Here is a 14,317-nt window from a genome sequence, read left to right on the forward strand (position 1 = left end):
ACCCTTTTTGGCCCCGCCCCTCAGGCCCCTGGGGGCGTAGGACTAAACCGGCAACTATTTGTGTTGACCTTTGTCCATGGAAGGTCCCTGCAAAATTTCATTGCAATTGGTTCAGGGGTTTTAGAGAAGAAGATTTTTGAAATTTTAGTCAATTTGACCCCTTTTGGCCCCGCCCCTCAGGCCCCTGGGGGCGTAGGACTAAACCGGCAACTATTTTTGTTGACCTTTGTCCATGGAAGGTCCCTGCAAAATTTCATTGAAATTGGTTCAGGGGTTTTGGAGAAGAAGTCGAAAATGTAAATTGTTTACGGACGCACNCGGACGCACGACGGACGACGGACGACGGACGACGGACGCGGACGGACAAAAGGCGATCGCAATAGGTCACCTGAGACTTTGTCTCAGGTGACCTAAAAATTGGGTGTTTCCTAGGATTGTTATGATCCACGTACCACTGCCAAAAACAGTAAATATTAGTAAGTGCCTTTTTAACCAGCATAATAAAAACCTTTTTATTAAAAGAAAAAAACCCGTTTGTATAGTATAACAGAAAATAGGGCCAGTCCGTTGTTCGAACCAAGGACCTCCGATTACAATACGGTTGCTCCAACCAACTGAGCTACTTGTTGACTGGTGGTGCCCTGGCCCGGTCCTACATCCGAAACGGAATTAAAAGGAGTTACTGTACGTATGGAAAATATAATTATCTTTTTTTCCTGCGTGGGTAAGGAGATTCTTAAAAGAAGACATCACACTGGGCACCACACGTGGTACAAAATGCGCTCACCTTTCTAGAGCACCCTTATTTGACTTTGTATGGGAAGGGGGAGGGAGAAGGGGTTATGATGCCTTTCCTATTGTTTTGGTCTTCCTAGGCTTCTATTGTCTCGAAAATAAGTCCCATTTCTGTTGTTGTGAGTATATTTTAATGTATTTCTAATTGCTAAGATAGAAATATGCCGGACACGAATGATACGAAGAAACGATGTCCCGATTGATAAGTTGATGACAACAGATTCATTCAATCTCTTCACTATGATTATAACTGCAGTCAGCAATGGGTCTGAAATTTCTATATTTTATTTACATTCATATACAGTTTATGATTTATTTATTTTTTGTATACATTCATGATCTATACAATCTATATATAGATATTTTCGCGATAATTTACTCAACGCAAAAAAGCGAGGATTTCCACACCGCGATAATTTCCACTTGTACAGTACATCGTTATTGAAAACAATCATACAAACAAACGAGAACAGGCAAATATGAAAAATATCAGTTTAGTACATTTGTATACGCTCTGCTTCATTTCTTGATAATTCTGGCACTGAAGGGTTTCAACACATCCTCAGTGAATTAATTCAATCAATAATCTTATGAATATATAATGTACAGTCTATCGTCATAAAAACTGATACATGCGATAAATTTCACTACAGTACCGATAGCCTGCCACTATAAACTGACACATTAATGTTTCCAACCCATCACAGAGCTTACAATAGAAACGAGTGTTCATTCTACCATAATGCTAAGCTATTACAAGGTATCATCACAACTTACCATGCTAATAACATGGAGATACTTTTTCACGCTATATCATTTCTATTATGGACTAACATTACAAATCTCATTGAACTCATTTAACAAAATATAATCATCAGAATGACTTGCTATTTTGGCGACTTTAGCGTTGACTAGGTGAATCTACGAATTCAATACAACAGTGAACGTTGTTAGACATGCAACACAACACACTATATAAACTTTAAACCGCAAATTCAGCTTTGTGCAGGCATTTTTGTTTTGTTTTGCTTATACGACCAAATACAGAAATAGTGTACCTTTTTTCTATTTAAAAATATTTCCTACTTTCCAATCGTGAACTTTCTCCTTCGTGGTAGAAACACCCTTGTATCTCCTACCTACGGTGTTTAAATGTCACAGTAGATTTGGTATTCAAGAGCTTGAAGGAAGATTTCAGCTGTCTGATCGTGAACTTTCTCTTTCTTAATAGTAACACCCCTGTATCCCCTGCGTACGATGTTTACAAGTCACAGTTGATTCGGTTTTCAAAAGCTTGTTCAGAATATCCTGACTTCCGTGATAGATGTCGAATACTGAAAGACAGACTTACAACACATGGTTTTCAAAGATGTTGGTTATTGAGGAGATTTATGGTCAGCTTGATCTCATAAGGAAATATGATATCTATTTGTGACATTATCAAGAAAAGTTAATTCCAAAGCTTATAACAGAAACTGGCGAAGAAATAACAGATAAACAAGCCATTTTAGGAGAACAGAAAAAATTCTATCAGACACTCTATACTAGCTCATACACAAATGAAAATGTAGCAAATGACTTCTTTTTTGATAATGACAATCCCTTTATAAATAACCTGTCCCTGGAACAAAGTAACCAGTTAGAAGGAAAAATACATTACCAGGAATGTCTTAAATCCCTAAAAAATATGAACAATAATAAATCTCCTGGAATACATGGATTTACTGTAGAGTTTTTTTGGACAGATATCAATAGGTTTTTAATTAATTCACTTAATCAAGCATATGACGAGGGACTTCTATCTATAACACAACGTCAAGGTATGATTGCATGTATTCCGAAAGAAGGTAAATCTAAATTATATGTAAAAAATTGGAGGCCTATTACCTTACTTCATGTTGACTACAAAATTGTTTCTTCAGTTATTTCAAATAGAATTAAAACAGTTTTAAACAGTATAATAAGTGAAACACAAAAAGGCTTCCTTAAAGGAAGATATATTGGAGAATGCACTAGACTAACTTATGATTTAATAGAAAATATTGAAAAAGAAAATATCCCTGGATTATTGTTACTTATAGATTTTGAGAAAGCCTTCGACTCTCTAGAATTTAATTTTATCTTTAAAACGCTTTCCTTTTACGGCTTTGGTCCTTCTCTTTTACAATGGATAAAAACTTTCTATAATGAGAATTCATGTTGTGTAATAAACAATGGACACTGCTCCAATTTTTTTAATGTATGCCGTGGAGTTAGACAAGGCGACCCTATTAGTCCATATATCTTCATCCTATGTGTAGAAATGTTAAGTTCAGCAATAAAAGTAAATCCTAATATTAAGGGTATTAAAGTAAATAATTCAGAATACCTAATAAATCAATTTGCAGATGACACTTCCTTTACTTTATCTGATGATCCATATTCCTTAAATTCTGTTCTTGAAATTTTAGATGATTTTGGTAATGTTTCTGGTCTTAAGATAAATATTGAAAAAACACAGGCAATTTGGATTGGGGCAAAACGGGGTTGTGGAGAGGAAATACTTCCAGATAGGAATTTGAATTGGAATCACCAAGGAAATTTTAAATTATTAGGTATCTCTTATAACTTTCAATTGGAAAATATTTTGGAAGATAATTTCAGACAAAAGTTAGTCACTGTCAAAAAGCTACTAAATGATTGGTCATTTAGAAACCTTACATATATTGGCAAAGTAACTGTTATAAAAACTTTAGCTCTGCCCATTTTTATTCAAACATTTACTGTCTTACCAGACCCACCCTTAGAAATGGTCAAAGAGCTACAGAAATATTTCTTTGAATTTTTATGGAACGAAAAGGTAGACAAAGTAAAACGTACAGTTATGTATGGGGATTATAATGAGGGAGGTTTACGTGTACCACACATTATATCTTTTTGTCATGCCTTAAAAATGTGCTGGATTAAAAAAATATTGGATCCATTAAATACTTCACCTTGGAAGACACTGATATTAGATAAAATTGAACCATATGGGGGAGATAAAGTTTTTAAAATGAAAAAAGAAGGGCTTTTAAAAATTTCCAAATTCTTAAATATCTTTTGGAGAGAAATATTCACTATATGGGCAGAGTTAACTGGTGATGAACTCCCCACAACCCCAGACACTGTTGCTTCTGAGCCGATCTGGTATAATAACTTCATTAAAATTGATAATAAGATTTTTATTTATAAACATTGGTGTGAAAAGGACATTTTTTTTATTGGGGATCTTGTTGAAAACAATAGTTTTTTAACACATGAATACTTTTGTGAGAAATTCAATTTGGCTGTTAATTTCATTGAATTTTTGGGAATTTTAAATGCAATACCAAGGTCATGGAAACTAATTTTATTTCAAAGAAATGAACCAATTGAGGCAAAACAAAGTAAATTTATTCAGTATTTGAAGAAACATGAAAAGGTTACAAACTATTTTTATAAATTTATGCTGAAATCAGTCACAGAAATACCAAAGAAAAGTCAAGATGCATGGCAGGAAATTTTACATGTAAACATTCCCAAAGAATCCTGGTGTAAGTTTTATTCAATTCCGAGATATATTACAGATGACACTAAACTTCAGAATTTTCAGTTCAAACTCTTTCATAGAATTCTATATACTAATACCAAATTAATGCAATGTAAATTGAGTGAAACAGAAAGATGCACATTCTGTGGTGTGGGAAGAGAAACATTAATACATTTATTATGGGAATGTTGTCATGTACAATCTCCTTGGTCATCCGTTATGTATCTCTTGAGGTCACAATTTGAAATAGACTTAGCAAGAGACCCAGTAACCATGTTGTTTGGTATTTTGGAAACTGAAACTGAAAATGAAATAAATTTCTTGATTTTAATATTAAAATATTACATATATATGTGCAAATTAAGGAGGAAAACCCCTACAATTACTGAATGGAAAACTTATAAACAAAGTAGAAGAGCGTGGAATTGATACATATTCAAATAAAAAAAAAGATTATGGTAAATCAAAAATGGATTTTCATTGACAGAATGCTAAATATGGATACATGATTGTATCTTGTATTTTTTTTTTATATACAATCTTCAGAGTTAAATCATTCATGAAATATGTCAAAATTAATGTAGCAATGTAGCAGTATGAATTTTTTATGTTTGTATTTGTTGTAATAAAGTTTTATAGATGCAAGTTCTGTTCAAAGATATAGATAACATACGTACAGTGGCCTTTCATTATTCTTACTGATATTACATATTTTTGTATGTTTTGAATGTGACAACAAAAAATTTTGAATAAAAAAAAAATAAAAAATATCTATTTGTGTAATATGAAAGTCGATGTTTTTAATTATGTTCATTAGTGTGCCTCGTAAATTTTGTTGTTACTACCCGAGTTCTCGTTTTGAGGACGCAACATTACTTTGATTTGACTTAGAATAACATGACGAGTGTCGTCGATGAATCATAAGACGATTACTCTTTATGGTCTTATTCTTGTAATTTTTCAAGGGTTTTCATTTACACAATTCCTTTTTTCATATTTTGCCCTAATTATACTGATTTTGAATTATAAGTATGGTTTTGTTGACTCTTCTGTATTCTCTTGTTGTTTTTTTTAAATCATATTCTGGACTATATTTCACATATTAGAAAGTCTTTGTGTTTACAGTATATAGCCTGAATAGTCCGCTTACATTTGTTTGCGCTAGTTACACGGCATGTGCTATATAAATGATTGAAATATAATTGTCGTTTTAGTCTGGGACTTTTAAAATCATGCTTTTTGTTTTGCTTCCTTCATTTGAAAGCTAAAAGATTTGAAAGCGATCAAACTTGAACTGCAGATATATCATTTCGCCTTTAAAGACGAGACACAGGATAATAATGCTTTAAGATATAGACAATCTGAGAGATCCGTCTTCAACCTTGACAGGACGCTTGTCTTGTCTATTTCAGGGGATGTGTTTTGTTTAAATTACGTGAGGCCTCGTGCATTTAATAAAATCGCTTCATGCATCCAAGTGCAAACATGTTCTAGCGACGGTCTCCCTTTTCCGACACTAGTCGTCAGTCGCAAATAGATAAATGAATATAACAAAGTGGTGCTACTAGAAAATTTACCTTACAAAATTCTAAGAGTAACAAGCATTATCATGTTATTTTAAAAACCCAAATAACATGAAATGAATTTTGTGAGTCATTTTCCCTTTTAAACCAACCCTTACTTTAAGCATGAAACTTGCTTCTTTGAAATTATATTACTATTTTAATCGGTCTTGTATAAGCGCACTCATGTTTCGTACTTATGTGACCATTTTTAGGATAGTTCAACACTACACCTATAACAAGCAGGACTACATGGTTTTTTTTTATAGTTATCACAATTTGATGACTTTGATTAAGCACGAAAAGCTCTTTAAAAGTATAACCGCTAAATTGAATACATTATAATACATTATAATATTATTATATACTAATGATGAAAATAGTGTAATTTCATGTACTGTTAATTATTTCTAGTTTATACGTGTGTGTTCCTCTGTTTTTCCCATTTTGAAACGTCAAATACATAGAAAGAGACATATAGTTCACTCAGCTTTGTTGAGTACTCGTGTACCGGTCTATAAGTTTACAGATGAGTGCATTATTTTTGGTTTGCTACTAAGCTTACTTTATAGATGATTTAATCAGACAATCTTTAATATCGTGTACAATTACATCAATTATCCTGCATATGCTATTTCAAACCGCTTACAAATATTATTTATCAAGTCTGGACATTTTAAATCCTTTAGCAAATGAGGACAACTTCAATTCGTAACCAATTTTGACTCACACACTTCGGTTATCGTGAAACTGCATATGCCCATACCAATAGTCCACAAAATAATCAAAGGGTTTCGACCAGTCTTGATGAATTATTAAACTATGCAAGCATTATAGTGTTATGACACCGGAATATCTAAAACAATGAAAAATAGGAAGGTATAATTCATACTCTGGATTAATCAAAACGAAACGAAGTTTAATCAGAGGCATTCTTAGAATAATCGCATTTTTGAAATTTTAACCAAAAATCAGATATGCCTATACTATGTACTGTATATATACACACAGTATTTAGGCAATAGATTAAACATCCATTGGAATGACCCAGCATAGAAGAAGAAAAAACACCATTATAAAAAACGTGACAAGACGGATAGGTTGGTTTAGCTTCTTTGTCAATTAAAATGGACCCTTCCCGGTTATTTTAAATCTTGTTGCATTTTAAATAGTAATACTGTAATGCCAATTTTATGATTTATGATAGCATCTGTGTTTTTCAAATATACCATGATTTAATCAAGTGTACAGGTAAAATCATCATGCGGCCATTCAAACGCCGATTCGAGAAAAATAGTACATATTGATTTGATATGAAAGCATTCCTTGTTGACGTTGTATGTCTAAATTGTCTGAAGAACCCAATATGGGCGAAAGTACAAGCTATTGTATAAAGGTCTTGGGAGTGTGACAGCTTCTAGTTTTACGTAGGTCGTTTTTTTCTATACTATGTGTAACTCAGATATCATTATCATGATAAGTTATCGTCTGAAGATGGCCACAAGAGTTGAAAACATTGACTATTATCAACTGTATTTGCCTTCTTAATTTTTTTTCATCTACATATATAACTGAAAATCCTTAACGAAGACGTGATAACCCATAAATAAATTCTAGACAATTCGTCTTCAGTACTTTCATCTCAACTAAAGGATTCATCATAGTATTGACACCAGTGTATACGATAGAAAAACATGACGCAAATCGTACGTGTTAGATTTAATGTGAGGCTATTAAGTAAATTCTTAGTCCAAGGAGGTCTCAAATGTTCAACTCACAAAACATACTATTTAATTACAAAAGGGAAACTCATGCCATTTAAAAGTAGGCGTAAAAACGAACATATTTATTAATTCATACAACATAAACCGAGTTGAAAGATATAAACGTAGAAAATTTAAACCTTTTGTAGAAAGGTTGACCATTAGCATGAATCCAATAGTCATCGTATTTTTCGGGTTGGTAGTTATACAATAATTATCCGTAATGAAATATTTCTAATTTTAAAACTATTCAAAGTCTTTTCTCAGATTTTCCTTCAAGTGTTAGAAAATAAAATGTGTGTAACCAACCATTAAAAAACAATTAGACAAATAAAGCATACAACGGTAATAGTAAGAGCAAGTATATCAAAGAACACACACGGATAACAAAGGATTAAAACAAAATATAAAACAAAAAACAACTTAATCCCAGGAGGTAGAACGTGTTACCCAAAAATGTTAGCATTTCCTGTGCTACGCTAGGTTATATCCTGTCAAAACTAGAAAAAGGTCACCAAAGACCTTCAAAACAGTCTGTCAAATACCTTAAATCACGACAGCATATAATACCGTACCTTTCAAAAAGTGTATTATTTAATTTCACAAAAAAATGGATTTTACGTGCATAATTATGACAAAAGTTTATGACTCCAAAACATGTAAGAGAATAATACTTAAGTCGGATTCTAATGCACAAATCACATAATTTGTATACAATATTAACAAAGTACCAGTCACATAAAACAGTAAAAAATATAAGCTTGATCTAAGGTAAATTTTCAAAGCATATAAAAACAGAGATTCACTTTTCAAAACGGAGCAAAAATGAACGGAGTAAGTTGAATCAGAAAAAAAGAAACCATTGTCCATATGATTACTTCATAGTCAAAATCGATCATTTTCAATTATGCAGTCAATGAATGCTGCGTATGTTAAGAATCGAGTAGGTCTACCTCCTGTAGTAATTATCAATACTACATTAAAGAGAAATATCACGTAAGGATCCCTGTCCTATTGCATTGTGTTTTTGTATATTCCCAAGGATTTAGTTTTTGATGTTACTGAAGAATAATTGGGCAACACACTTCAGTTGACCGGGTAGCTCAGTCGGTTTAGGCGAAAGCATAACAACCTGATGTTTCGGCTTTGATTCCCCTGTCTAGCCCTGCTTAACTGTTTACATCCAGAACACTACTGTTGGTTATACTTCGTTTAGTTCATCGCTATTATTCTTTTCATAAAAATCCCGCAAGGCATTGTTTCTTTCAGGAATGATTAATTGAAGGTATGGTTATGAAAACCAAGACAGTTTTCAATGCGTAGTGAAAGTTTTTGGCAGTAGTACGGGAATCCTTAAACATTTTGAAATCCATTATTATTATGTAAAGACAACAAATATAGTTTAGCTTTGCATAATTCTAATGCTTAAAAAATAATAGCGTCCAATGCTATTGTACGAATATTTGTACTAATGCGTAATTTTACTACTAATACTGTATAGCGGGAGATTGTCGTTCCAGTTAAAGGGGCTGGTCGGGGAAAAAATGGCATATTTGCTAAAATGGAATACAAATGTTTAAAATACCTTCTTATGAAATATACCGATACAAATTTTGCTGAAATTCACTCCCTAAGAGTAAAAATTATAAGTATATTAAAGAAATCCTAAATCGTCACCTGACAGTCTAAAACTCTCAATTGACCCAGATCAGTGATGTAATTTTACCGTACGCGCGTCATCAACAAGGCCAAATGTAAACATCGCGCATTTAGAACCATTTATTTTGTACTTTTTCCCCTGACCATCCCCCTTAAATTTTCGCCTTTTTCGCCAGCCGTGATCAGGATGAATTTATCATTACAAATACATGTTAACAACATAATATAGATAGGGCGAATTAACACTGGGCGTAAATTGATTTTATAGGCGAAAGGCAAAAGTTTGACTGCGAAAATGTCCCCGATATAAAGTACTACTACTGAACGAATATAGACAAAACGTTTCATTTGACAATGCGTAATTCTAATACTAATAAAATAATAGCCTCGACTACTATTAAACGAATATATATACACATAACATGTAAGTAGGCATACTTCTAATTAAATGTATCAGAATGAAATGATAATGCTGATTATCGCTTATAAGGTACAGACATCATATACAATTTACCTATGCACATTTTTTAGTACTTATTTGAAAGTTTTTGTAGGTAATTACGATGCTGTAAAGAACAGCGTCCGTAACCAATGTGCAACACAAACAACATATAAGTTGTAATACATACATAAGTTATGTGGTATGCTTATATATATATATATATATATATATATATAGAAAAAATAAGATTAACGACCGACTAAAAAACTAGCTGCTTTCACCCTTCACAGGGCTCTTCAGGTTTATTCAAAAGAACCTGAATATTCTTTTGAATAAACCTGAAGAGCCCTGTGAAGGGTGAGAGCAGCTAGTTTATTAGTCGGTCGTTAATCTTATTTTTTCTATATTTACTTCATTCACATGGACATTTAATCCCTTTTTATTATATATATATATATTGTCTTTGCAGGAAACTTCAACACTGTAAAAATTCTAGCGTCTATTACAATTGGAGTTCTGCCCATCACCTTTCTCCTGTATTTAATGTACGTGGCCACGAAGAACGTCCGAAAGAGAGGAGTTGCTTTGACAATAATTACACTATGTTTTGTTGGAGGTATGTGCATCCTTTTTAAATTAATTCTAATCAAATGGTGTGTTTTCTATTTTTACAATTCGTATATATTAGAATAAATTAAGAGCCTAACGGAATATCTGCTATATATCGAAAGTCGAAATCCTCCGATAATTTCAATAGAAAAATATAAATAATGTGTTTTTATGTTTCAATGCTAAGAATATGCTTATGAGGATGGCCTTATTTCTATATGTGTTGATGGTTGAGTTGATTAATGAATCTTACGCAATTTTTAGTAGGGGGATAGTTTTTTATCCTGCAATCCTTACAATCTAATAACTATTTCTGCAACGTTCCCCATGTATGAACCAACTCAGAGATATTTATCCTGCAATCCGTACAATCTAATAACTATTTCTACAACGTTCCCCATGAATGAACCAACTCAAGAGATACTGACATTATAATTAATGGTGTAATAAACGTTGTTGATTTTAATAGGATTTGGTTATGAAGTACGGAAGGAATTCTTAATGTAAAATGCTTAACGTTATTTATGTTTATACCTATTTTACATGACTCTAATAGTGAACATCAATTCTGAAACATGTCACTGGATGTTGTTTTTAAGTTATACATTATTTTGTTTAAATTAACGCATGTTCTTTTCATGTTTTTCAGCTATAATATCATTGATCATGATGATTATATGGTTCGTCCAGTTGCCTAGCAACTTCTTCGTCTCTTGGTCTTTCGGATTGGCCGTATTCGCAGGATTGCTTCTCTTAGTTGTTGCAGCTTTTCTGCTGATGCATGACATGAAAAACTTTAAAGACAAATCTTTAGAGCCTGACAAAAAGAACAGAGTCACTCCGCCACCGGTTCCAGTTCGAGTTATGGACACTCCGTCAGTACCACCGTTTACACCGGATTGGGACAGACGGACAGTCACACCTACCCCTCCCCCTAGACGATCTCGTTCGCCTATCCGGTCGGTAGTGTCTCCCTCGGCGGTACGTGTGACGTCACGCTCCGTCATGTCTGTCAATACGTCAGTTTCATCTACGAGACGCTACGGCACGCCTAAATATGCATCTCGCTATGATCACAGAGCTAGATGAGCACCCGGTACATTTGATAGTTATTTATTTAGACTCTTATGAAGATGTGTTTTTATTTCTACACACACCAGACTGTTTGAATAGCAAAGACTCCCAAAGTCATTCTACTTCCAATCAGATGTACTGGTCAATGCACATAATAATATTTTCTACACAGCTTTTGGAACTCTTCAGTCGTGGAATTTCGACATTAATCCTTTCACCACTGTAGACCATAATGGACTCATCCAGATCAATGTATGGTAGAGTCTAGAAAAGTTACATAGGGGTGAAAGGGTTCATGGATAAAATGCCGTGTGTAGTAGTGAAATGGTTACCTTTGTTTGATCTCAAAATTTCTATGGGACTTCCTTACTGCGTATTTTAGTGATTATTTGAAAGATATCACGAAAGACCAAAAAGGTCATGATGGCAACGCTCCTGTTGATTACGTTTCTGGAAACAAGAACAATGACGATCTACATGATAGCCGACAAGCTTGGAACTTATTCTGCAAAACGGAAATGTGTTGCTCTTTTCCCTTTTAATACCAGTTACTTTTAAAATGCATAAGGGCAAACATTCGGTGGAGCAGCAACAGTACAATTTACAAGTGTTGTTTGTTATATCCATCAACACCAAAGCAAACCAGAATAATATTTCGTAAGGGTTTGACATGTAGGGCTAGCGTTTCTACCATCTACAGAATCTGGCATTTGACTATGTAATTTCAACGAACACCTTATAGTCTTCATTACCTGCTATTTTGATATGCATTAGTTCTTTCCAAACCCCTAAATATGTTTAATAAACGTTGTTTGGATGCCATTGATAATCATAAAGCAAGTTTACGGTGAATATGTAGAATTTGACACCTACAGACCTACTTAAGTGGCTAGAGGATAGACTCTTAGCGTGAAGTATGGCTTTCTATACCCCCCAAAAAATGATATTTGATATTCAAAAGACCAAATACTTATCAATCATCAAATTCAGACTTCAGATAGAAATTTAATCACCACAATGAAATAGTCATTGAAGGAAAAATCGTTAAATGATTAAATGATAAAACCTTTATTATATATATTTATTTGAAACTGTGTATATGAAAATATTATAAAACACCATACTGTGTGTGTTACGAACATCTCTCATGCGATCAATCATGCTACGTAGTTAAACTTGTAGTCGAACCAGTCGTGACTACCTCCATTGAGAGACCACCTGTGTCAAGCGGCTCTCAATGTTCTCCATTATAGTTATTTCCTAAGTGAATTGAACCTGTATTAAGAGACCACCTGCATTAAGAGACAACGTTCTGACATTCCCTGGGGTGACTACTTCCAGTGAGAGACCAGCTGTGTCAAGCAGTTTTCAGTATTCTCAGTTATAGCAATTCCTCTGTGAATTGAACCTGTATTAAGAGACCACCTGCATTAAGAGACCACCTTCTGAAATTCCCTTGGATTACTTCTCTCAATGAGAGACCACCTGTTATATGAGCCTTCCAATGGTCTATATGAAAGTATTCATGGTAAATAGAGCCTGTACCAAGAGACTTGTATCTGGGATTATCTAGGGGGATCTTTTAATAACACGCTTGACTGTACTTGTGTACTTCCATCTATTATTGAATTAACGTTTTATGGTTTGGCCATGAGATGGGTACCATTTTATTATCATTATACATACATGAATTAAACATGTAGAATGATGATTAAAAAATATACAATACAATAGTCTAGAATTATGTTTTTTATACATGATATAGTGTAATGGTAAGGGCAGAGCACATGGTCTGACAAACATATCGCCCTAAATAGAGGTAGATCACAGTATCAATCTAAACACATATTATTAATGCCTCTGATCCACTACAACTTTGGCAAAATATAAGTCAAAACTTAATACAGTCGGTATTATTAACATATTTTTTCGTCCATAAACTACTTAAAAGAAATTTGAATTTCTGATTTGACATGTATATATATCATGCGGGTACAGTGCTAACAGACACATTTAAATCGAACCAAAGTACTCAGTCAATGTATTTTTTAAAACTTTATGATCTACATAGCTGTCATATATTTAGTATGACAGTATATTCTATAGAGCAGGGCACATAAAAGAGGACATTTAATTAACAAAATCAGCGAAACGTTTCAAAATATTTATTGGTGTCATCGTGACATTTCTAATCATATTGAAATTGTGCTTATAGGTAGGAATGGTTATAGTCCATTATCAGTGAAACGGAAGGGACTTATACTGACAAATTAAATAATTCAGCATCCTGTTAAAAGCATGTATTACCGAACCGTCTGAATTATAGCTGCAATCAATAAACAGGAAACGTATTGAGATAATTGTCGTAGAAATGTGCCAGCAAACGGCAATGAGATATGTATAATGAAAATTGGCCAATTTGTAGACTATTGAATTCAAATGCTTAAGGAACCTAGGCATGACACGAAATTAACTAATCATTGGAAACTTGTTTTTTTCAAGCATGACCATAACTTTCATAAATCATTTCTGAAAAGAACAGCATACCTTGCGGGACTTTTATGAAACTTTTCTGAGTGTAAAATAGTCAGCGGGGCAAACTGGGATTCCAACCCTTGACTTCTGGCCCATGTTGTTCAAAGGTTGGTAAGACTTAGCCAGTGGTTAGGGGGGGGGGGGGGGGTTAAAATAGGAATACAACAAGAGGCCCAAGGGCCTTAGCGGTCACCTGAGTTATATCATAGATACTGGTAGCTTTATTTTATTGTTTAGATGTGATGTGGAAATCAGCATGTAAACTAAGTGAAATACAATACTTGTCATGTCATCAATGGATAAGAATTTGAAAATATTGGTAAATGTT

At 33.5% G+C, this 14,317-nt stretch overlaps 2 protein-coding genes across 2 annotated transcripts in view; one reads left to right on the forward strand and one right to left on the reverse strand.

Moving 5' to 3' along the window:
• Positions 1–13,260, forward strand: part of LOC110465108 — a 14,845-nt gene extending 1,585 nt beyond the window's left edge. Inside the window, exons 2-3 of the mRNA XM_021520695.1 lie at positions 10,241–10,387; positions 11,030–13,260. Of these exons, the coding sequence (XP_021376370.1) occupies positions 10,241–10,387; positions 11,030–11,469 (587 nt within the window). The 3' untranslated portion in view covers positions 11,470–13,260. The remainder of the gene's footprint in view (positions 1–10,240; positions 10,388–11,029) is intronic.
• The window catches only part of LOC110465107 (AP-1 complex-associated regulatory protein-like), a 64,220-nt gene that overhangs the window by 26,916 nt on the left and 22,987 nt on the right, over positions 1–14,317 (reverse strand). The gene's annotated exons all lie outside the window — the stretch shown is intronic.

Source organism: Mizuhopecten yessoensis, unplaced genomic scaffold, assembly GCF_002113885.1.
Source record: "Mizuhopecten yessoensis strain PY_sf001 unplaced genomic scaffold, ASM211388v2 scaffold11055, whole genome shotgun sequence".
Taxonomy (NCBI): domain Eukaryota; kingdom Metazoa; phylum Mollusca; class Bivalvia; order Pectinida; family Pectinidae; genus Mizuhopecten; species Mizuhopecten yessoensis.